Below are 25,086 nucleotides of genomic sequence, written 5' to 3'. Positions count from 1 at the left end.
TCCAAATATGTGTGGAAAAAGTGATTGCCCCCAAAAGTTAATAAGCAGTCAAGCGTTTGCGATAACTTGCAATTTGTCTCTTCCAGCGCTTGTGGAGGAATGTTGGTATTCTGGAACATTAATGATTATTCTCCTTCAGCAGAATTCATGCTTCCATTTATCAGCAAGCAGCAAAACATCCCCAGACCATCACACTACCACCACCGTATTTTACTATTGCTTAAATGTTCTTTTTCTGTCAGACCACAGAGAATTTTCCCAAGGTTCTTATGGATCATCAAGATGTTTTTTAGCAAAATGGCAATCACTTTTATCCACACAGGGCAACGTCGGTTTGTAATCCAAATATGTGTGGAAAAAGTGATTGCCCCCAAAAGCTAATAAGCAATCAAGCGTTTGTGATAACTTGCAATGAGTCTCTTCCAGCGCTTGTGGAGGAATGTTGGCATTCTGGAACATTAATGATTATTCTCCTTCAGCAGAATTCATGCTTCCATTTATCAGCAAGCAGCAAAACATCCCCAGACCATCACACTACCACCACCGTATTTTACTATTGCTTAAATGTTCTTTTTCTGTGAGACGTAATGGGACATACACTTTCCAAAAAGTTCAACATTTGTCTAAACAGACCATAGAGTATTTTCCCAAGGTTCTTATGGATCATCAAGATGTTTTTTTTAGCAAAATGGCAATCACTTTTTTCCACACAGGGCAATATCGGTTTGTAATATTTTCCCTCCCTAATTGAAACTTATATTCTATATTATAACTTATATATATATATACTTATATTATATATCGGTCACAAGTCTGAAATTCAGTATACTGCAGTGTAATATATCAAAGACCGATTGTACAGTATATTCAGTCAATTATTAATTGGTGTATTGTACAAAACAGTACCCGTCCCAGTCTCCGTCAGTACTTGCTCCACAGATATTTTACTATGACAAGGATGCCACTCCTTCCTTGTTTCCTCCTCCCCATCAATCCGCCTACATTTGAAGCCCCCTTTATTGAGATTGAAGTATTGATTACTGCTCAGGCTAACCTTGACGGGAGGGGGGGCAAAGTGTTGTCTCACAATTCCACCTTTTCCAATCTCGCCAAACCGCAATGGCGTCTATTTTATTTTCTCTTGTCTCATTCCAAATACATTTGAGTCTTTTATTGCTTTTAGATTGTTTCATTAAAGTCCAATCTCTCATCGTTGTAGGACAAACAGAATGCCGATGTTTAGCGGGAGGAATGGTTACAGTACACTTGCGTGAAGGCCAATATTGCAAATCCGACAACTTCTCAGTCAATTTAGCGCAGCAGAAAATCCATACTTTTTGGCGCCGGGAATGTTATGGTTGGGAGGAGAGGGGGTTTGGGGGGGGGGGGTACAACTCTACCTTGTTTTGCTGTTGTGCATTATTTTTTTTTAAAAGACTTCTAATAGAAGCAGGGTAGTTTATTTATCTTGCATGTTTTACACACTCGGGTAATGGACTATATATATTAATATACATTCAAAAGAAAGAAAAGATTCAGTCTATAAAATCATAATTAAAGCAAAAGATATGATATGAGCAAATAAAAATTATTTTATTATAAAGATGTCATCTTTCGCTGCATGAATTTCACAACTTCACGCTATCGTTGTTTTTCAGAGCAGATTATTGGACGAAGAATATCAATATTAGAAAATTGAAATAGAAAATAATAGAAAATTGTATATATTTTTTGCCTACATTAAGCATAGAAATGACCAAATCGACTAAATCAGGGGTCTCAAACACGCGGCCCGCGGGCCAAATGTGGCCCGCAGGACACTAGTTTGAGGCCCCCGCCTTGATATGAAAGTTTAATGTTAGTCATGTGGATGCTGTATGGTATCATGTACCCCAAAAAAATTATTACGTTTGATGTTAAAGGTTAAATAACTGTTAATAGTTATCCTCCCTATCCGTGTGGAAGTGGTAAGTTTTTGGCTATTTAAGTTTAAAGGAAATAACTTGAAGGCTACCGTTTAGGTCGCTAGCTCTCTAGTTTGCGAGTTAGCATGTGTCTCAAGACCCTGCCGTTGCGCAATATGTTGTAAATAAAAAGAGTATAAATATTTTGTCATGTCTACAGGGCTCTAATAATGCTTTGTTCATTTTAATCTGAAAAAAATAATTTGTCTACCCACCAACGATATGTGGTTTCTTAAGTTTTTATTATTTGCCGTTTTATTATTATTATTATTATTATATTTATTTATTTATCACTGATTGATTTTCTTTATTCTTGATTTGTTTATTTATTTTTCATCTTATTTTGTGTAGAAAAATAAAAAGTAAGATATTTGAGTACTGTGGAATTTTTTATCAGAGCTTTTATTGTAGGAAATTGAAACCAAAGTTTATTAATTTTTCCGTTTTTAATAAATGCGTTTTTTTGGGGGGGGGGGACCTGATGCGGCCCAGTCTCACCCAGACCCTAATATTTTTAAAATATTACACCGTTTCTATGCTTAATGTAGGCAAAAAATATGTACAATTTTCTTAAATATTGATATTCTTCGTGCAATAATCTGGTTTGAAAAACAACGCTAGCGTGTAGTTGGGCGAAAGACGACTTTACTGTATATTTTCTTTATTAATAAAGGAATTTTTATTTGCTCAGGAAGTAAACAAATGTAACAGTTACTGATTGTAAAAATACCAGATGGAGAACATGCAAACTCCACACAGAGATGGCCGAGGGTGGAATTGAACCCTGGTCCCTGAACCCTCGGTTTGGAAAGCAACGTTGGTGTCGTCACGTGTAAAAACATCACTAAACGCTTCCCACCTTTCAACCCCCCCGGATCCCGTTGTTTATGACCCCGGGGCCAATCAAGACTCGATTGGATGTTAGCAACACCTCAGCTCTCACATGCTGACCTGGTCATCTGTCAGCGTCTGCCTTTTTGTTTTTTATTACGTGCTCTCTCATAGCACCATCTTGTCCACTCTATGGCTTATAAATACCATTACAAGGACACGCAGGGCCGTTCTTTTGGTCTCTTCAATCCAGGAGTGCAATTAAAAGCGGCATGTTAACGTCTCTTAGCCTCTTAGCCTTTTCTCTATTGATTTGTTTTGGCACTCTATTGATTAGTTTTAATGCTAGGCACTTCTAGTCACTTGGATTAATCAGCGTTTCGCTCATGTCCTCGTGATTTTATTGTTTTTAGAATCATATTCATGTCGCTATTATACACACTCGTAGTGCAGAAGAGCGTAGCCTCATGAGGACCAGCGCAAGGTAAAGTAGTAGAAATTAATTCCGTACATTGCAATATATCATCACATCCCTACATTTATAAGCAAGCAGCAAAACAGCCCCAGACCATCACACTACCACCACCGTATTTTACTATTGCTTTAATGTTCTTTTTCTGTCAGATGTAATGGGCATCTTATGGATTATCAAGATGTTTTCTAGCAAAATGAGATGTAATATTCAAAGGATATTTGATGCAGAGTCGTAGGAGAACGTACACAAGCAGCAAAACATCCCCAGACCATCACACTACCACCACCGTATTTTACTATTGCTTTAATGTGCTTTTTCTGTCAGATGTAATGGGTATCTTATGGATTATCAAGATGTTTTCTAGCAAAATGAGATGTAATATTCAAAGGATATTTGATGCAGAGTCGTAGGAGAACGTACACAAGCAGCAAAACATCCCCAGACCATCACACTACCACCGCCGTATTTTACTATTGCTTTAATGTTCTTTTTCTGTCAGATGTAATGGGTATCTTATGGATTATCAAGATGTTTTCTAGCAAAATGAGATGTAATATTCAAAGGATATTTGATGCAGAGTCGTAGGAGAACGTACACAAACAGCAAAACATCCCCAGACCATCACACTACCACCACCGTATTTTACTATTGCTTTAATGTTCTTTTTCTGTCAGATGTAATGGGTATCTTATGGATTATCAAGATGTTTTCTAGCAAAATGAGATGTAATATTCAAAGGATATTTGATGCAGAGTCGTAGGAGAACGTACACAAACAGCAAAACATCCCCAGACCATCACACTACCACCACCGTATTTTACTATTGCTTTAATGTTCTTTTTCTGTCAGATGTAATGGGTATCTTATGGATTATCAAGATGTTTTCTAGCAAAATGAGATGTAATATTCAAAGGATATTTGATGCAGAGTCGTAGGAGAACGTACACAAACAGCAAAACATCCCCAGACCATCACACTACCACCACCGTATTTTACTATTGCTTTAATGTTCTTTTTCTGTCAGATGTAATGGGTATCTTATGGATTATCAAGATGTTTTCTAGCAAAATGAGATGTAATATTCAAAGGATATTTGATGCAGAGTCGTAGGAGAACGTACACAAGCAGCAAAACATCCCCAGACCATCACACTACCACCACCGTATTTTACTATTGCTTTCGCTCATGTCCTCGTGATTTTATTGTTTCTAGAATCATATTCATGTCGTAGTTGACATTAACTTTCTCTCTCTCTCTCTCTCTCTCTCTCTCTCTTTCTCTCTCTCTCTCTCTCTTTCCCTCTCTCTCTCTCTCCCTCTCTCTCTGCATCTATCTCTGCATCTCTATCTATCTCCCTCCCTCTCTATCTTCCTCCCTCTCTCTCTGCATCTCTATCTATCTCTGCATCTCTATCTATCTCTCCATCTCTCTATCTATCTCTCCATCTCTCTATGTCATAACATAAATATTCCTTATAAGCGGACCTGTGTGTGTGTTTAGGATGTTGTGCGAGTACCTGACCCCGTAACGCTACAGCTGTCAGGTTGTGAGAGCGGTGGCCCGTCAAGCATGTAGCGGCGTAAAAGTAGCGCATTAGCCCTGATCCAGAAGGCCAGGCCCCCCTAACGTATAGCCCCCGACTCGAGAGATATAACAAGAGGGCCTATGAATACTGCATGATGGAGCTTTTATTACAGACGAGCTGGTGTGTAAATAAGATCCAGGCAATGGGGCACGTTTACTGGGGTCAGATCAGGGGGAAGAGACTGGGGGGGGGGCGGCTATGTAACCTTGTCCCCCATCTCTCCCGCTGTCAATGTAATTCATACAAGAATGGTCAGCCCTGAGGTGGTCAAGGACAGTCTTCTTTAACCAAGCTGTATTGTGTATTTATCTTCATAGCTTCCCCTTTAAAACAAACCACAACTCTATTATATAACGTACGTTCGGACATCATTTTAACATTATGGGCATATGTGTTGAGTTTGTCTTTATAAGTACAGATACGCATAGTCATCTACCTTCCAGTGCCAATCACAGGGCACATATAGACAAACAACCATTCACACTCACATTCATACCTATGGACAATTTGGAGTCGCTAATTAACCTAGCATGTTTTTGGAATGTGGGAGGAAACCGGAGTACCCGGAGAAAACCCACGCATGCACCGGTGGAATTGAACCCTGGTCTCCTAGCTGTGAGGTCTGCGCGCTAACCACTCGTCCGCCGTGCCACCCAGCAGGCAAACAATTATTCCAATAATCGTTGCAGCCCTCCTTCTAAGTAACGGCGTCACAAGATCTTGCGAGAGTAAAATGTGACACGATGTCTTCCGAGTACGAGGTCTGGGACAAAAAAATGAACTCGACATTTTTTTCCAAAGACAACCCCTTCAGTAGCGGCCATTTTAGATCATTTTGACTGTTCTATATAAAGATGGAACCTACCAGAGGAAAGATTAGACTTCCATCTTTCATCAGAAAAAAAAGTTGTTTTCTACCCTTTTCCGTACTTTAGTAATCAGCAGTGGAACATAGGTAAGTTTCAGGAAAATATTAGTTCCCAACTAAATAGTAATAATTTGACCAGCCTTATTATTGTCTCCCACCTCCAAACAGGCAGGAAGCGGGTTCACTCTATGCTTTGGTGTCAGCGCCGTGGCGCGTTTGTTCCGTAGATCAATGGCATGAACAGAGTGAGCCCTTTTGTCGGTCCTAGAGTCTCTTTTTCTGGGTGGGTGGAGGCGGGGCCGCTATTATACACACTCGTAGTGCAGAAGAGCGTAGCCTCATGAGGAGCAGTGCAAGGTAAAGTAGTAGAAATTAATTCCGTACATTGCAATATATCATCACATCCCTACATTTATCAGCAAGCAGCAAAACATCCCCAGACCATCACACTACCACCACCGTATTTTACTATTGCTTTAATGTTCTTTTTCTGTCAGATGTAATGGGTATCTTATGGATTATCAAGATGTTTTCTCACAAAATGAGATGTAATATTCAAAGGATATTTGATGCAGAGTCGTAGGAGAACGTACACAAACAGCAAAACATCCCCAGACCATCACACTACCACCACCGTATTTTACTATTGTTTTAATGTGCTTTTTCTGTCAGATGTAATGGGTATCTTATGGATTATCAAGATGTTTTCTAGCAAAATGAGATCATGTAATATTCAAAGGATATTTGATGCAGAGTCGTAGTCGTAGCAGAACGTACACAGTGCTTTGTGTTGTGGTCGTGTTCAGCCACAGGCTGGGTACTCAGGCTAGAATAATAGGGGGGGGGGCTCCAGGTAGTTTGTTTGATAGCTTTTTAGGCTTCCACCAACCTGCTCATTCAGCATTAACATTTCTACCCCTGCGATCTCGCCTCAATTAACATCCTCCTTTTAATTACGAGGCAGCAGTCATGCTTAGCTGATATTGATTGTAGTTTAGAAGAATACTGAGACATCAACAGGGAAACGGGTCCATAAGCCTCTTTGTGAAAATGGCTCTTTCAGGGAGACCATGACATCAATTAAATGTATTCTTGGGTAAAAAAAAAACAAACTCCATGATAATGATAATTTTTTTCTGTTCTGCAGAAGAAAAAAAAACATGTTTTTTATTTAACCAAGTCAGAAATCAATGCAGGTGCCTGTTGTTGGTTTTGAAATGTTTATTGTCCAATAAATTAATGCATTTTTTCAGACCAAACAAACATAGACAAACAACCATTCACACTCACAACATTCATGGACAATTTGGAGTCGCTAATTAACCTAGCATGTTTTTTTGGAATGTGGGAGGAAACCGGAGTCCCTGTGAGGCCAGAGTGAGGCCTGTGTGCTAACCACTTTTTACCACCGTGCAGCCATATTTTCATCATTACAGTATAAAAAACCTGTTTACAAGCCTGTATCAAAAATAAATAAACAAATCAAGAATAAAGAAAATCAATCTATCAGTAATAAATAAATATAATAATAATAAAAAAACAGCAAATAATAAAAACTTAAGAAACCACATATCGTTGGTGGGTCTATAGTCTATAGTCGACGACTATAGTCACATTTATACTTTTTTTTATTTACAACATATTGCGCAACTGCAGGGTCTTGAGACACATGCTAACTCGCAAACTAGAGAGCTAGCGACCTACACGGTAGCCTTCAAGTTATTTCCTTTAAACTTAAATAGCCAAAAACTTACCACTTCCACACGGATAGGGAGGATAACTATTAACAGTTATTTAACCTTTAACATGAACATGAATCAAACGTAACAATTTTTTCTGGGTACATGATACCATACAGCATCCATATCAAACTTGCGCGGGGCCGCACTAACATTAAACTTTCATATCAAGGCGGGGGCCTCAAACTAGTGTCCTGCGGGCCACATTTGGCCCACGGGCCATGTGTTTGAGACCCCTGATGTAAAGCATTCTCTTGGTCAGGGCTCTGTGATCTTTCTGTATTTGTAATGCCTGGTTAATATGCAGGTCACATTATGTAAACGAGGGGGAATAGCTGTGCCCCCGTTCCATGCATTCTTAGCGGTCTCTTTTTATCTGTTTGTATATCTTTAGAATGTGTTGGTGTGGCAGTTGCAAAGGAAGTTCTGAGCATGCCATTCTACGTGAAATGAGGTCACGGGGTCAGTCTTGGGTTTTGAGTTGCCGGAGCACGGGTCCCATTATGATTTCAACTTCCTCGTGAGAGACCGCCGCTTTAGTTACATCGCCTTGAGCTTAAGTTTACCAGTCGCATGACCTCAACAGCAATCTTCAATAATGAATATGCGCTAACAGCTGCCTGCTGACGGGGATGACGTGGGCCCCAGGTATCACGATCATACCTGGCTAACCAACTATCGGCGTGTGAGGCAGAATGTGCTCGGTGTAAAGTGTGATTACAGCCGCGCAGGCCGGGAGTATCACGTTGCTTCTTGGCTAGACACCTTGAAACTGAGGCAGCCCTTTAATCACCAATGCCAATGCAACATTAGTTATTAACCAACAGTCTGAGCCAGCAGGGTGGACACTGGCTTAGGTTACTCAAACATTTTTGTGTAATTCCATAAACAAAAAAAGTTTATTTCTACATTATTTCATCGTGTTTGAGTCTTATAAAAAGACCACAAACCAGGGAGTTTTCTGTCATTTTCTGAAAGATGTTACAAAGCGGCACGGTGGTCGAGTGGTTAGCGAGCAGACCTCACAGCTAGGAGACCAGGGTTCAATTCCACCCTCTGCTATCTCTGTGTGGAGTTTGAACGTTCTCCCCGTGCATGTGTGGGTTTTCTCCGGGTACTCCGGTTTCCTCCCACATTCCAAAAAACATGCTAGGTTAATTAGCGACTCCAAATTGTCCATAGGTATGAATGTGAGTGTGAATGGTTGTTTGTCTATATGTGCCCTGTGACATAGCAACAGTAAAATATGGTGGAGGTAGTGTGATGGTCTGCGGCTGTTTTGCCAAATTTTGTCCAAATTTTAATAACGGAATGAATAAATATAAATCAATAAGTGGGCGGCACGGCGGTGTAGTGGTAATCATTAGCGCGCAGACCTCACAGCTAAGAGACCAGGGTTCAATTCCACCCTCTGCCGTCTCTGTGTGGAGTTCGCATGTTCTCCCCCGTGCATGCGTGGGTTTTCTCCGGGTACTCCGGTTTCCTCCCACATTCCAAAAAACATGCTAGGTTAATTAGCGACTCCAAATTGTCCATAGGTATGAATGTGAGTGTGAATGGTTGTTTGTCTATATGTGCCCTGTGATTGGCTGGCAACCAGTCCAGGGTGTACCCCGCCTCTCGCTAGAAGACAGCTGGGATAGGCTCCAGCACCCCCTGTGATCCTCGTGAGGAAAAAGCGGTAGAAAATGAATGAATGAATATTTATAATTATATTATAGGGCGGAACGCCGGTCTAGTGGTTAGCGCGCAGACCTCACAGCTAGGCGACGAGGGTTCAATTCCACCCTCGGCCATCTCTGTGTGGAGTTCGCATGTACTCCGGTTTCCTCCCACATTCCAAAAACATGCTAGGTTAATTAGCGACTCCAAATTGTCCATAGGTATGAATGTGAGTGTGAATGGTTGTTTGTCTATATGAAAGAAAGAATGAATGAATAATAAGAAATATACAAAGAAGTACCAATATGAGTTTGGGGAAAAAAAACTATTATTCCCATCATGGGCTGCACAAGTGGTTAGCGCGCAGACCTCACAGCTAGGAGACCAGGGTTCAATTCCACCTTCGGCCATCTCTGTGTGGAGTTTGCATGTTCTCCCCGTGCATGCGTGGGTTTTCTCCGGGTACTCCGGTTTCCTCCCACATTCCAAAAAACATGCTAGGTTAATTAGCGACTCCAAATTGTCCATAGGTATGAATGTGAGTGTGAATGGTTGTTTGTCTATATGTGCCCTGTGATTGGCTGGCAACCAGTCCAGGGTGTACCCCGCCTCTCGCTAGAAGACAGCTGGGATAGGCTCCAGCACCCCCTGCGACCCTCGTGAGGAAAAAGCGGTAGAAAATGAATGAATATATTAATATTATTATATATATTATTATATATATTTTATAAAAAATTATATTTATAATCAGTAACTCCAACCACTTCTGCCTGATGCTTGCCTCTATAAGTTAGCTTTCCCTCCCTTTATAGGTCAGAAAAGTGGAAAAGCCGAATAGTTCCCGTTTAACCAAGCTACAGCGACATTGTTATTATTACTGATATTGTTGCATTCAAGAACCACGTAAAAAAAAAAAAACAAACCTCGCCACACCGCACAGGCTTTGCCATTAGCCGACTAGCCGCTCGCTTCACCACACACTCGCTCATAAGCGCTTCAGGCCACGAGCAAAAGCTGCCGTGTTTTTGTTTTCGACGCGAGGTGTAGCGTTCTCTTGAACAGTTAAGTTAAATGTTGTGTTGTGTTGTGTGTCATGTTGTGTTAGGAATTACAATGAGAGCCCCTTTTAAAAGAATCAGTTTGATGTGGTTGTTTTTTTTTCCCCTGCAGAGCGTACCATCTTCTCGGCAAGAGGATTTTGGCTGTCAAGGTGAGACATCGGCTATAACTGAGCTTTCATACCGTTAACGTTTATTTCTCCAGGGGGAACGAACACCACCAACGACCAGTGGCAGACATTGTTTTAATAGTTTCATTATAGTTATTATAATTAGTAATAATAAATAGTTATTACATAGTTATTATACTATTATTTAATAGTTTTTAATAGTTTTTTTAATAGTTTTGTTCTTATTTTAATGACGACTATGAGTTGGGGAACACTACAGACAGTTGGTTCCAGACCCCACCGTCATAAGTAGATTCCTTATTTATAAATGGAATATCTTGGTGGTTAGAGCGTAGAAAACCTATTAAAAAACCTATATACAGTGTTTTAATATATTTTTTCAATATTAGCGCATGCATGCAAAAATTCTATAATTTGTATTTCTTTTTTAGTTTTTTTATTTATATTTTTTATTATTTGTATTTATTTTTTTATACAATTTTTTAAATATAATTTTTCTATAATTTGTATTTCTTTTTTGTTTTTTTTATAATTTTTTTTTTCATTTTTTTATAATTTTTCTATAATTTGTATTTCTAAAACTAGTTCCTTGGAAGTGGTCTGTGGGTTGTCTTTGACACTTCTCACCATCCTTTGCCTTTTTGATATTTTTCCTGGCCCACCACTTCTGGTTCTTTAATTTCCTCATTACATCAGTCCATTTTCTGTTAGTCGTGAAGGTCGCTGGAGCCTATCCCAGCTATTTTCTTTTTAATGTGGGAGGAAACCAGAGTACCCAGAGCATCAAGAATACTTCATTGCCTTCAAGTTATTTCCTTTAAACTTAAATAGCCAAAAACTTACCACTTCCACACGGACAGGGAGGATGACTATTAAGAGTTATTTAACTTTTAACATGAACATTAATCAAAAGTAATAATTTTTTCTGGGTACATGATACCATACAGCATCCATATCAAACTTTCGCGGGCCGCACTAACATTTAAACTTTCATATCAAGGCGGCGGCCTCAAACTAGTGTCCTGCGGGCCACGTTGCCGCATGTTTGAGACCCCTGGTCTACATGCTACATACTAGGTCCTTAATAGGTCCTGAACTGATGACAGTATTATTATACTTTTTTTTTTTTTCTGTTTCCTCACGCCTGTGTCTTTGCAGGTGATCCCTCTTGACATCACCGTGGAGCTCCAGAAGCAGATCATGTCAGAGTTAGAAATCCTCTACAAGGTCAGTTTGTATTTGTTGCTCAAAGCAAGATGGCGTCTTTCTTTATTCTGTCATAGTTTACAGTAAAGTCATGTATTTATGTATGTATATATTAGGGGTGCATGATAATTATCCGGCCCATAGGAGGGGGGTAATGACATCATATCGATAAACGTTAAAAATAGCTCCTATAACACTTAAATATAAACGCTTCAATGAGGCAAGATCACCTGTGATGTGTAGGTGAGCAAAACAAGCGCTTCCATCAGGGGTGGGCAAACTTTTTGACTCGCGGGCCGCATTGATATGACAAAATTTACGGGGGGGGGGGGGCAGACTATATATTTTACACGTAACAGTCCACCTGGTATTATTGTATCTGTAAAATTGTCATGCAATCTGCTATTATTATTTATTATTTTATATTTATATTTAAATATTTTAAAAATAATAAAATATTATAATTACAATAAAATTAAAATAATAATTATTATATTATTATTATGTAAAATATGCAAATATAACTATTATATATAATTAATATAATAATTAGCATTAATATAATCATTATAATAATCATAATAGTTCTAATAATAATTATAATAATCTAATAATAATAATAATTATTATTATTATTATTATGTGCTTGTGTCCCTTTTTTCAGGAGCACTTTGTAAACAACAGACCATGTCAAAAAACGAAATTGATAAAACCATCAAAAGGTTGGCTCAGGCCATGATGCCAGGTTGTATGTTGAGTTTAAATGAAATACTTTGGAAAGATTGGGCGGGCCGTATTCAAACACTTGGCGGGCCGGATGTGGCCCCCGGGCCTTAGTTTGCTCACCCCTGGCTTCCATCTACAGTACTATATCATAAAGAGCAGGTTGTTTTTTTTTCCTTAGCATATCTCCATGGGTTGCTTTATAAAATGTAAAATATCATCGTGGCCCGTCCATCCTTGGATGTTTCACGATGCCCCCCCCCCCCTTTTTGAGAAAGTTTGGACACCCCAGTTCTACTGTATTTGTGTCTTGATTGTTGTTTCTGCTTATTATTGCAGTGTGACTCGCCCTACATCATCACCTTCTTCAGCGCTTTCTTCGTGGAGAACCGGATATCTATATGCACGGAATTTATGGACGGTAAGCCCCCCCCACTCCCCCTCGCCCCCCTCCATGCATGTATCCATTCACACATCTGCCGATCAAAAAGAATGTGATGCTGTTGTGACCTGCTTACCGTGCCCCGTGTGTGCTAAAAGCTACAAGGGCGTGATAAATCCCGACTTGAGTGGAATTGTGGGAGGCAAGTGGGGTGTGTGTGTGGGGGGGGGCGTATGTGTCTCCGCTGGTTTCATATGTGAATGTCTGTGTGTGTGTGTGTGTTAACTGTGTTAATGCATCGATTCCCCTGTTTCACACTTTTGTCAAACTGTCAACAAAGTACGTCTACCAGCTTGGCACTTTAAAGAAAAAATAAAATAAAAAAAACACATTTTCAAATTTGCTGACCCATTCAGGCGAATTTATTTAACAACCTCCTTTTGTTGCTGATTGTTCTTAATTAAGAGGTACATTCCGGATTCCAAATTTTAGGAATGTTAATTTTACACTGTTGGATCTTAAGAAGCGTCTAAGTCAGGGGTCTCAAACTCAATTTACTTGGGGGGCCACTGGAGCTAGGGTCTAGGTGAGACTGGGCCGCATCAGGTTTTCCGAAAAAAAAAAACAAAAAAAAATTTTTTAACTCCGCTTTGATTCCAATTTTCTACAATAAAAGCTCTGATAAAACATTCCACTGTTCTTAAATATCTTAATAATGTTCTTAATAATGTTAATAATAATGTTTTTAATAATAATAATAAAACGGCAAATAATAAAAACTTAAGAAACCACATATAGTTGGTGGGTAGACAAATTATTTTTTTTCAGATTAAAATGAACAAAGCATTATTAGAGCCCTGTAGACATGACAAAACACGACTATAGTCACATTTATACTCTTTTTATTTACAACATATTGCGCAACTGCAGGGTCTTGAGACACATGCTAACTCGCAAACTAGAGAGCTAGCGACCTAAACGGTAGCCTTCAAGTTATTTCCTTTAAACTTAAATAGCCAAAAACTTAACCACTTCCACACGGATAGAGAGGATAACTATTAACAGTTATTTAACCTTTAACATGAACATTAATCAAACGTAATAATTTTATTCTGGGTACATGATACCATACAGCATCCATATCAAACTTGCACGGGCCGCACTAACATTAAACTTTCATGTCAAGGCGGGGGCCTCAAACACGTCCCGCGGGCCGCGTGTTTGAGACCCCTGGTCTAAGTAGAGCTTCTAAGTGCAAAAAGAAGACATTTTAGAAGCATTAAAGGGGAGCTACTATGCTCATTTTCAGCCCAATGTATTGAGTTGTGGACTCCAAAAGCCCCCAAAAATCTAACCCGCCCTGAGCCACTGGCTGTCCGTCAAGACACTGGACAACATATTGCGCAACTGCAGGGTCTTGAGACACATGCTAACTCGCAAACTGGAGAGCTAGCGACCTAAACGGTAGCCTTCAAGTTATTTCCTTTAAACTTAAATAGCCAAAAACTTACCACTTCCACATGGATAGGGAGGATAACTATTAACAGTTATTTAACCTTTAACATGAACCTTTAACATAATGTCCTGCGGGCCACATTTGGTCCGCGGGCCGCGTGTTTGAGACCCCTGGTCTAAGTAGAGCTTCTAAGTGCAAAAAGGAGACATTTCAGAAGCTACTATGCTCATTTTCAGCCCAATGTATTGAGTTGTGGCCCCCAAAAATGTAACCCGCCCTGAGCCACCGGCTGTCCGTCAAGACACTGGACCATCCTCGGCCCAAATGAAGGTTGTTACTGGTGCCGAGTGCAGTCCAATATCCATCAGATGCACAGTGCAAAGTTTATATTCTTCTAATTTTTCAACTGGTATTAAAATTTTTATTACAGATAAATTCACATTAATAATAATATTCACACTTTTTTTTCATGCAGGTGGTTCACTTGATGTGTACAAAAGAATCCCTGAACATGTCCTGGGCAGGATTGCTGTGGCGGTAAGTGTCCAAATCCATATTTCATGTGTGCTTACAGTTAAAAGGAAAAGAGACATAAACACTCTTTTCTGGGTGTTCTAAAGATATAAGAACAGCTAAAAAGAGACAACTAAGAATTTATATAATGAGACACATCTATTCTGTTTGTTGTTATTAATACTAACATTGTTGCGCCAAAGAACTACTTTACTGGTGTAGTGACACCTCGCCACACCACACCAAGGTAACGCTACATATTGGAGCTGCCGCCACCGCTGCTGTGTTTATGTTTTGGACACTAGGCGCAGCGTAGCGTTCCTTTCCATGTTGCGATGTCAAATATGTGCACCCAGGAAGGACGTTATGCTAATGCTTAAAATGAGCAAAATAGTGTACGTCAGGGGTGTCAAACTCGAACTTAAAGGGGAACTGTACTTTTTTTGGAATTTTGCTCATCATTCACATTCCTTATGTGAAACATGAACACATATTTCTTTACCTTTTCTGTGCATTGTAGCGCGACAAAATGTGTTAAAATGAGCTAGCTAACAACGAATGTCTAATACTAGCTAGTTTGACGCTAAAGTTGTGTTTTCAAAAATGGCTGAGATTTTACTGAGCTCAGAAAGAAAAGTTGAATTAGTCTCTATTTTTTTGCATAGAAAGAGTTAAGGACTTTATCTTTATAGTTGGGAACTGATATTTTCCTGAAACTTGAAACTGAGTTTTACTGAGTTAAGAAAGAAAAGTTGAATTAGTCTATTTTTTTTGCTTAGAAAGTTAAGGACTTTATCTTTTCAGGAAAAAGTTACTTTTCTCCCTTTTTATAGTTGGGAACTGATATTTTCCTGAAACTTACCTATGTTCCACAACTGATTACAAAAGAACGAAAAAAAGGTAGAAATAATATTTTTTTCTGATGAAAGACAAGAGTCTAATCTTTGGTTGTTCCGTGTTTATATCGCCATTGAACCCAATATTCTGTGTGCAATGAAAGGTCAATCAAAATGGTGTAAAATGGCCACTACTGAAGGGGTTGTGTTTTCAAAAATGGCTCAGATTTTACTGAGTTAAGAATGAAAAGTTGAATTAGTCTCTATTTTTTTGCTTAGAAAGTTAAGGACTTTATCTTTTCAGGAAAAAGTTACTTTTCTCCCTTTTATAGTTGGGAACTGATATTTTCCTGAAACTTACCTATGTTCCACTGCTGATTACGAAAGAACGAAAAAAGGTAGAAATAACAATTTTTTTCTGATGAAAGACAAGAGTCTAATCTTTGGTAGGTTCCGTGTTTATATTGCCATTGAACCCAATATTCTGTGTGCAATGAAAGGTCAATCAAAATGGTGTAAAATGGCCACTACTGAAGGGGTTGTGTTTTCAAAAATGGCTCAGATTTTACTGAGTTAAGAATGAAAAGTTGAATTAGTCTCTATTTTTTTGCTTAGAAAGTTAAGGACTTTATCTTTTCTGGAAAAAGTTACTTTTCTCCCTTTTATAGTTGGGAACTGATATTTTCCTGAAACGTACCTATGTTCCACTGCTGATTACAAAAGAACGAAAAAAGGTAGAAATAAATTTTTTTTTCTGATGAAAGACAAGAGTCTAATCTTTGGTAGGTTCCGTGTTTATATCGCCATTGAACCCAATATTCTGTGTGCAATGAAAGGTCAATCAAAATGGTGTAAAATGGTCTGAAGGGATTGTGTTTTCAAAAATGGCTGGGATTTTACTGAGAAAAGTTGAATTAGTCTCAAATTTTGTGCGTAAAAAGAGTTAAGGACTTTGCTAGTAGCAGACTTGATGTTGACAAGACACTCATTAACCTACTCGGGGTTCTTGTCGTCTTTGCGATATCCCCTCTTCAGACTTTGTCTGTAATGGAACAATGACAGCTGCTTAGTCTGTGTTAATTCTAATTTACAGCTTTCCCTTCTTTTTGGCCGTTGCAGCTTTTAATTATCACAGGAGAGGCCCTCAGGAGGGCCACACATCATCTCCACCGCTTTTTTTTTTTTTGTTGAAAAAAAAAAAAACATTTGTACTTGGTGATGTGGATTACGGCAATGCCAGCTTTACTTTAGTCAGTCGTGTTGAAATCATAGGGACGTGTTGTGCCAAGTGCACTTTTCTAAATGCCATTCAGGAGAGACTACGTTCAGTTCAAGTGATGCTCAGAATTTCCGCACAGAGAATCGTTTAAGCATCACAGAGACAACAGTTTGACTTAATGAAAGCACGGTTCCACGTGAGGTTGGCACACAGATGAAAACTAGAAAAGATCTCCACCGAGCCCCAATATCGTAATTCCGCCATATTGTGGTTTACACAATAAATATTAGTCCTTCATATTTCTATTCTTTGACCATGAAAACATTCCATGGAAGGGTTTGAATGACTTAAATAATTTTAACATGCTAATGCAATGATGCTACTAAAAATGTTACTATAATTGTTAGCATGCTAAGAGCTAGCATGATGGCTCTAAATGTCTAAAGTTCACATTCATGAAAATTGCAAAAAAATATTTGAATGGTCATGTTAGCATGCTAGCAATGCTAACATTAGTATGCTAACACTTACCATAATTGTGTCTACTTATAAAAATGGCTAAAAGTCTACTGTATTAATGTTAGCATGGTAACACCTAGCATAATAGTGCTAATTGTTCATGCATCTACCCATGAAAATTTATTAGCATGCTAAGAGCTAGCATGATGGCTCTAAATGTCGGCTTAAGTTCATATTCATGAAAATTGCAAAAAAAATGTTAGAATGGTCATGTTAGCATGTTAGCAATGCTAACATTAGTATGCTAACACTTACCGTAATTGTGTCTACTTATAAAAATGGCTAAAAATGCTACTGTACTTATGTTAGCATGGTAACAACTAGCATGATAGCGCTAATTGTTCATGCATCTACCCATGAAAATTTATTAGCATGCTAAGAGCTAGCATGATGGCTCTAAATGTCGGCTTAAGTTCATATTCATGAAAATTGCAAAAAAAATGTTAGAATGGTCATGTTAGCATGTTAGCAATGCTAACATTAGTATGCTAACACTTACCGTAATTGTGTCTACTTATAAAAATGGCTAAAAATGCTACTGTACTAATGTTAGCATGGTAACACCTAGCATGATAGCGCTAATTGTTCATGCATCTACCCATGAAAATGTATTAGCATGCTAACAATAGCATGCTAACAACAAGTATGATAGTGATAAGTGTTTAAGTATAAGTGTTATGTGTCTACCTATGAAAATAACAGCAAATGCTAGAATGCTATTAGCATGCTAACAATAGAATGCTATTAGCGTGCTAACAATAGCATGCTAACAACAAGTATGATAGTGATAAGTGTTTAAGTATAAGTGTTATGTGTCTACCTATGAAAATAACAGCAACTGCTAGAATGCTATTAGCATGCTAACAATAGCATGCTAACAAGTATGATAGTGATAAGTGTTTAAGTATAAGTGTTATGTGTCTACCTATGAAAATAACAGCAAATGCTAGAATGCTATTAGCATGCTATAATAGCATGCTAACAACAAGTATGGTAGTGATAAGTGTTTAAGTATAAGTGTTATGTGTCTACCTATGAAAATAACAGCAAATGCTAGAATGCTATTAGCATGCTATAATAGCATGCTAACAACAAGTATGATAGTGATAAGTGTTTAAGTATAAGTGTTATGTGTCTACCTATGAAAATAACAGCAAATGCTAGAATGCTATTAGCGTGCTAACAATAGCATGCTAACAACAAGTATGATAGTGATAAGTGTTTAAGTATAAGTGTTATGTGTCTACCTATGAAAATAACAGCAAATGCTAGAATGCTATTAGCATGCTAACTACAAGTATGATAGTGATAAGTGTTTAAGTATGTGTTATGTGTCTACCTATGAAAATAACAGCAAATGCTAGAATGCTATTAGCGTGCTAACAATAGCATGCTAACAAGTATGATAGTGATAAGTGTTTAAGTATAAGTGTTATGTGTCTACCTATGAAAATAACAGCAAATGCTAGAATGCTATTAGCATGCTAACTACAAGTATGATAGTGATAAGTGTTTAAGTATGTGTTATGTGTCTGCCTATGAAAATAACACCAAATGCTAGAATGCTATTAGCATGCTAACAATAGCATGCTAACAACAAGTATGATAGTGATAAGTGTTTAAGTATAAGTGTTGTGTCTACCTATGAAAATAACAGCAAATGCTAGAATGCTATTGTTAGCATGCTAGCAAAGTTAACATACTAAAACCTAGCATGATAAAGTAACGTACCAGAAAGGCTAAATGTCCCAGACAAGTGCTCTGACCATTTTTTTTCTTTTTGTGGCGTTAATGCACAAATCCCGAAAACGGTCGCATCTCGCCATGTTCGTCATCAAAACAGCAAGACGGCGGTGTGCATTTTAAGGACACTCCGAACAACACAGCGTCTTAATTATGCATGTATGTTTGGATTAAATAAACAGAAAGACAAAGAAAACCAGGAAGTGGATGTGCTCATCATTTACTAATGGAACTCTTACCGAACAACACGGCGGTGGCGGCGGCGGCGGCGTGCATTTAAGGACACTCCGAACAACACAGCGTCTTAATTATGCATGTATGTTTGGATTAAAGAAAACCAGGAAGTGGATGTGCTCATCATTTACTAATGGAACTCTTACTGCGGAAGTACAATTTGCTGCCTTTAAGTGTGCTCGGAATTCCCAGAAAGAGAGTAGTTCCTTAGAAATTTGCTTAAATGCTTAAAATGTTTTTTTCTCAGGTGGTGAAAGGCCTGACGTATCTGTGGAGCCTGAAGATACTTCACAGGGGTGAGCGAAAAGCCACTGTGGGCTTTTTTTTTTGTTTTGCTTAACAGGAGCCGAAATGATAAAAGATCAACGTCGGATTGCTGATGTCGCCGGTTTTTCAAGCAGTTCATCTCTGCAGATGTCAAGCCCTCCAATATGCTGGTGAACACCCGAGGACAAGTGAAGCTCTGCGACTTTGGCGTCAGCACTCAGGTACTCCTCTTTTGGGTCGGCGTGAGAAAAAATCATTTTCTCGTGCACATATGGTCAACCTATCAATCACCGCATTCATTTAGAATAGACTCAACGACGGGAGTGCTTTCTCCCAAGGGTCTGTCTCGTACGTTCACGTTTTTCCCCCCACTCCATTGTTCCGCAGCCTCCAAAAAAGAATCTGCTCATAATTATGAGCGCGCACACAACTGCCAAGCCTCATTGATATGCATTCAACAGAGGTGCAGAAAGCGTGGGTGGCAGACAATACCCATGTCATTGTCTGCATGTTTTTTTATAAATGTATTTTTCCTCAGCATACATACAGTACACCTACCTAGAAATGTATTGCAATATCTGGATTTAGATTCCCTGAATATTTCCCTGGTAAAAAAATGGTATGATACTGTTCTTAACCTCAAACCTGGTCGCCGGCCAATCACAAGGCACATATAGACAAACAACCATTCACACTCACATTCATACCATACTCACAATTTGGAGTCGCTATTTGGATTGGATTGGGTGGAATTGAACCCTGGTCTCTTAGCTGTGAGGTCTGCGCGCTAATGATTACCATTAGACCGCCGTGCCGCCCACTTATTGATTTATATTTATTCATTCCGTTATTAAAATTTGGACAAAATTTGGCAAAACAGCCGCAGACCATCACACTACCTCCACCATATTTTACTGTTGCTATGTCACAGGGCACATATAGACAAACAACCATTCACACTCACATTCATACCTATGGACAAGTTGGAGTCGCTAATTAACCTAGCATGTTTTTTGGAATGTGGGAGGAAACCGGAGTACCCGGAGAAAACCCACGCATGCACGGTGGAGAACATGCGAACTCCACACAGAGATGGCCGAGGGTGGAATTGAACCCTGGTCTCTTAGCTGTGAGGTCTGCGCGCTAATGATTACCACTTGACCGCCGTGCCGCCCACTTATTGATTTATATTTATTCATTCCGTTATTAAAATTTGGACAAAATTTGGCAAAACAGCCGCAGACCATCACACTACCTCCACCATATTTTACTGTTGCTATGTCACAGGGCACATATAGACAAACAACCATTCACACTCACATTCATACCTATGGACAAGTTGGAGTCGCTAATTAACCTAGCATGTTTTTTGGAATGTGGGAGGAAACCGGAGTACCCGGAGAAAACCCACGCATGCACCGGGGAGAATATGCAAACTCCACACAGAGATGGCCGAGGGTGGAATTGAACCCTGGTCTCTTAGCTGTGAGGTCTGCGCGCTAATGATTACCACTAGACCGCCGTACCGCCCACTTATTGATTTATATTTATTCATTCCGTTATTAAAATTTGGAAAAACAGCCGCATACCATCACACTACCTCCACCATATTTTACTGTTGCTATGTCACAGGGCACATATAGACAAACAACCATTCACACTCACATTCATACCTATGGACAATTTGGAGTCGCTAATTAACCTAGCATGTTTTTTGGAATGTGGGAGGACACCGGAGTACCCGGAGAAAACCCACGCATGCACGGGGGAGAACATGCAAACTCCACACAGAGATGGCCGAGGGTGGAATTGAACCCTGGTCTCTTAGCCGTGAGGTCTGCGCACTAACCACTAGACCGCCGTGCCGCCCTGGAAAATGGACTGCGGTAGAAAATGAATGAATATACAAGCACGGTTCAATTGATACTGACACAACTAAGAAATGCTGCAGACGTTTGAGAGACAGTATGAATTTCATGCCTCAAAAAAAAAACATGCCCCAATCTCCAATTCCTCAACTTTACAGAGTGAAGGTTTACATTCTGCCCTCCTGTCACTGGAGGACATGCTCCAAAAGGAAAAACAGCCGTACGGGAATTGGCATTCATTATTACGACCCTGTCATGTGCCTTTGAATGTGTACACACACATACACATACTCACACAAGCACCTTGTCTTAGCCGTGTTCCTTTCGGTGAGGGTTGTGGACACCCCCAAGCTATTAACTTCAAATGTCAAAACATTTAGATCATGTAAAAAAAAAAAAAAAAAAAAAGGGACAGACTGAGATACATTTCCCTAATGGAGGACTTTCATTGGTTGGTTCATTCATATGCAGTAGAGATGCATGATGTCGTTAATTTTTTTCTCAAATTGATACAAATAACGGGCGGCACGGTGGTCGAGTGGTTTGGGCGCAGACCTCACGGCTAGGAGACCAGGGTTCAATTCCACCCTCAGCTTTCTCTGTGTGGAGTTTGCATGTTCTCCCCGTGCATGCGTGGGTTTTTTTTCCCGGGTACTCCGGTTTCCTCCCACATTCCAAAAACATGCTAGGTTAATTAGCGACTCCAAATTGTCCATAGGTATGAATGTGAGTGTGAATGGTTGTTTGTCTATATGTGCCCTGTGATTGGCTGGCCACCAGTCCAGGGTGTACCTCGCCTCTCGCCCGAAGACAGCTGGGATAGGCTCCAGCACCCCCTGCGACCCTCGTGAGGAAAAAGCGGAAAATGAATGAATGAATGAATGATACAAATAACAGGCGGCACGGCGGTTGAGTGGTTAGGACGCAGACCTCACGGCTAGGAGACCAGGGTTCAATTCCACCCTCGGCCATCTCTGTGTGGAGTTTGCATGTTCTCCTTGTGCATGTGTGGGTTTTCTCCGGCTACTCTGGTTTCCTCCGTGCTAACCACTCGGAAACATCATAGCAACAGTAAAATATGGTGGAGGTAGTGTGATGGTCTGCGGCTGTTTTGCTGCTTCAGAACCTGGAAGACTTGCTGTGATAAATGGAAGCATGAATTCTCATTAGCTTATTAGCTTTAGGGGGCAATCACTTTTTCACACAGGGTCATGTAGCGTTGGATTGTTTTATTTTCCTTAACAATAAAATGTTTAGGGTGGCACGGCGGTCGAGTGGTTAGCGCGCAGACCTCACAGCTAGGAGACCAGGGTTTGCATGTTCTACCCTGTGATTGGTTGGCGACCAGTCCAGGGTGTATCCCGCCTCTCCCCCGAAGACAATTGGGATAGGCTCCAGCTCTCCCGTAACCCTCGTGCGTTGTTTTTGTCTGTCCACTCGACCACTGTGCCGCCCTCTAATTGTATATTGGGTAATAGGAGTGTAAAAGTGTGTTACTTCATGTCTAATATGTTTACATTACATTACAATACATTAATATTTAGAAGGTTGTAAACAGGTTTTCTATGCTCTAAAATATTAAAATATTCAATTTCTAAGTAAGCAAAATTGGAACTAATTAATTGCCATAAACACGGGGGGGGGGGGGGCGACTATTTGTATCATGTCTGAGTTGCCAAATCACTGGAATTGTTGCGGATATGAATCCCCGCCAAATCCTCCTATCTCCTATCATGTGTTTATTTGTGGCGGGCTGCCATAAGTAAATGGACATCTGGCAACCACGACATCGAGGAGACCCTGTGTGTGTGTGTGTGTGTGTGTGTGTGTGTGTGTGTGGTCAATGATAAATGAGTTATTACAACGAAGCCCAGTGTTGTTATGACATAAGTAACCCCTTTGTGATTTGATGTCATTTTCAGTTGGTGAATTCAATCGCCAAAACGTACGTGGGAACAAACGCATACATGGCGGTAAGTGATTTCCGATCGATTTTTAGTTTTTTTTTTTTACTTCGGCTATGAGGGACTTGAATGCATCTTATTCGTTCACAGCCAGAACGGATATCAGGGGAACAGTATGGGATCCACGCTGATGTCTGGAGTGTTGGAATCTCTTTCATGGAGGTAGGACGTATTCCTGACTGCTGTCGAGGTAGAGGTAGCGGGAGCGCTGATGATGATGATGATACAGTTTTCATCGCTCCCTCGGGTCTTGTTTTCAAATATAATTTACATTTCAACTATCCCGCTTGCCTTGTCACTTATCCGCCCACCGAGGATATATCGATTCTCCATCTTTCTATGTCCACCGTAGAACAAAATGGTGTGTCTCAGCTTTGTGTGTCAATAAAGTTTAATATCATGACACGCGTAACAATGGGGAAAGGAGACAATAGCGACTTTTTGTCGTATTTTCCCGATCTGTCACCAGGTTTTTTTTTTTCCTAACTCAGGAAGTGAGATGAATGAAATGAGTCCCACTGCCCTCCTTTCACATCATATCTTCATGTTTCAATCAATAATCCGCCATTGACTGAGCGACTTGCCAAATGTCAGGGACAGCTGCCCCCCCCACCCACCCAACCCCCAACCCCCACAAAGCACCACACATTCAGGTTACATTTAAGGAGATATATTATTATATATCATTTAATTTAAAGTGCTTTTATTGTATCATTTTTAGCCTACCATTTGAGTGTTAAGTTGCCGTGCGATGATTTTAGCGTTTTTGTTTTTTTTTGCCCGATGAGTCAGACTGTTATATTGAGTAATGAGTCGCAATAGTACCCCATAATACATTCATGTATTATTATTTAATACCATTTTAGTACCACAATATTTCAGAAATCGGTCCTGTAATGACCCACAATAGTTAATTGCATTGACTTCCTTATATGGGCGTGTCAGGTTACAGGCTGTAGGTCCGCCTTCCTCCCTGCTCTGCTGCACTGTCTAGTCTTGCGATGTGACCAATCACAGCAGAGTGGGCGTGCCCCCCTAGATGGGACAGGGGTTGAATAAATTAAAACAGAGAATTTTTGTTTGAGTTTGGCTGGAATAGGTGCAGATTCTGGAAGATCTTGAAAGCTTTCTGTGCTGGTTATTGTGTGTCGCCGCTCTATAGGCATCCACAGCTCAATACAAAGGGCTAAAAATGAGAATAATGTCATAAAATTTTCATTTTCCACAAGAATATTCAATCTCATCCAGTTTCATATTGTTTTTTTTTTCCCACACAGCTGGCCCTAGGCATGTTCCCTTATCCACAGGTGAGTCTATTTATACTCTTAAAATATTATATAGAATTATATATATATACATATTATATATATCATAATATTATATTATTATATAATATTATTATATTTATTATTATTATATAATATAATATATATGAGTCTACACTCTTAAAATATTATATATAATTATATATATATTATATATATCATTATATAATATTATATTATATTTATTATTATTATATAATATATGAGAGTCTATTTATACTCTCAAAATATTATATATAATTATATATATATCATATAATATTATTATATAATATTATTATTATATTTATTATTATTATATAATATATATGAGTCTATTTATACTCTCAAAATATTATATATAATTATATATATATATTATATAATATTATATATTATATATAACATAGTATATTATATATAATATATAATATTGTTCTCATACAGTGGTTATAAAAGTCCTGTTGTACTTGTTTTTGTACTGTTGTTGTCAGCTGATGTGGGGGGGGGTACATGCTAGCTTTGATTTGAGTACAGCT

At 39.2% G+C, this 25,086-nt stretch overlaps 1 protein-coding gene across 5 annotated transcripts in view; it reads left to right on the top strand.

Moving 5' to 3' along the window:
- map2k5 (mitogen-activated protein kinase kinase 5) overlaps positions 1-25,086 on the top strand; it is a 63,346-nt gene that overhangs the window by 13,817 nt on the left and 24,443 nt on the right. For all 5 annotated transcript variants that reach the window (XM_078792855.1, XM_078792864.1, XM_078792860.1 and 2 more), the window contains 9 exons: positions 10,295-10,334; positions 11,472-11,540; positions 12,582-12,663; positions 14,556-14,617; positions 19,392-19,440; positions 19,559-19,632; positions 23,202-23,252; positions 23,334-23,405; positions 24,521-24,550. In XM_078792855.1, the coding sequence (XP_078648981.1) occupies positions 10,295-10,334; positions 11,472-11,540; positions 12,582-12,663; positions 14,556-14,617; positions 19,392-19,440; positions 19,559-19,632; positions 23,202-23,252; positions 23,334-23,405; positions 24,521-24,550 (529 nt within the window). The remainder of the gene's footprint in view (positions 1-10,294; positions 10,335-11,471; positions 11,541-12,581; positions 12,664-14,555; positions 14,618-19,391; positions 19,441-19,558; positions 19,633-23,201; positions 23,253-23,333; positions 23,406-24,520; positions 24,551-25,086) is intronic.

This window comes from Doryrhamphus excisus, linkage group LG1, assembly GCF_037039965.1.
Source record: "Doryrhamphus excisus strain RoL-2023G ecotype Guam linkage group LG1, RoL_Dexc_Guam_v1.1, whole genome shotgun sequence".
Classification (NCBI taxonomy): domain Eukaryota; kingdom Metazoa; phylum Chordata; class Actinopteri; order Syngnathiformes; family Syngnathidae; genus Doryrhamphus; species Doryrhamphus excisus.
Note: the sequence above shows the minus strand (reverse complement) of the source record. Positions and strands in the feature narration are given on the sequence as shown.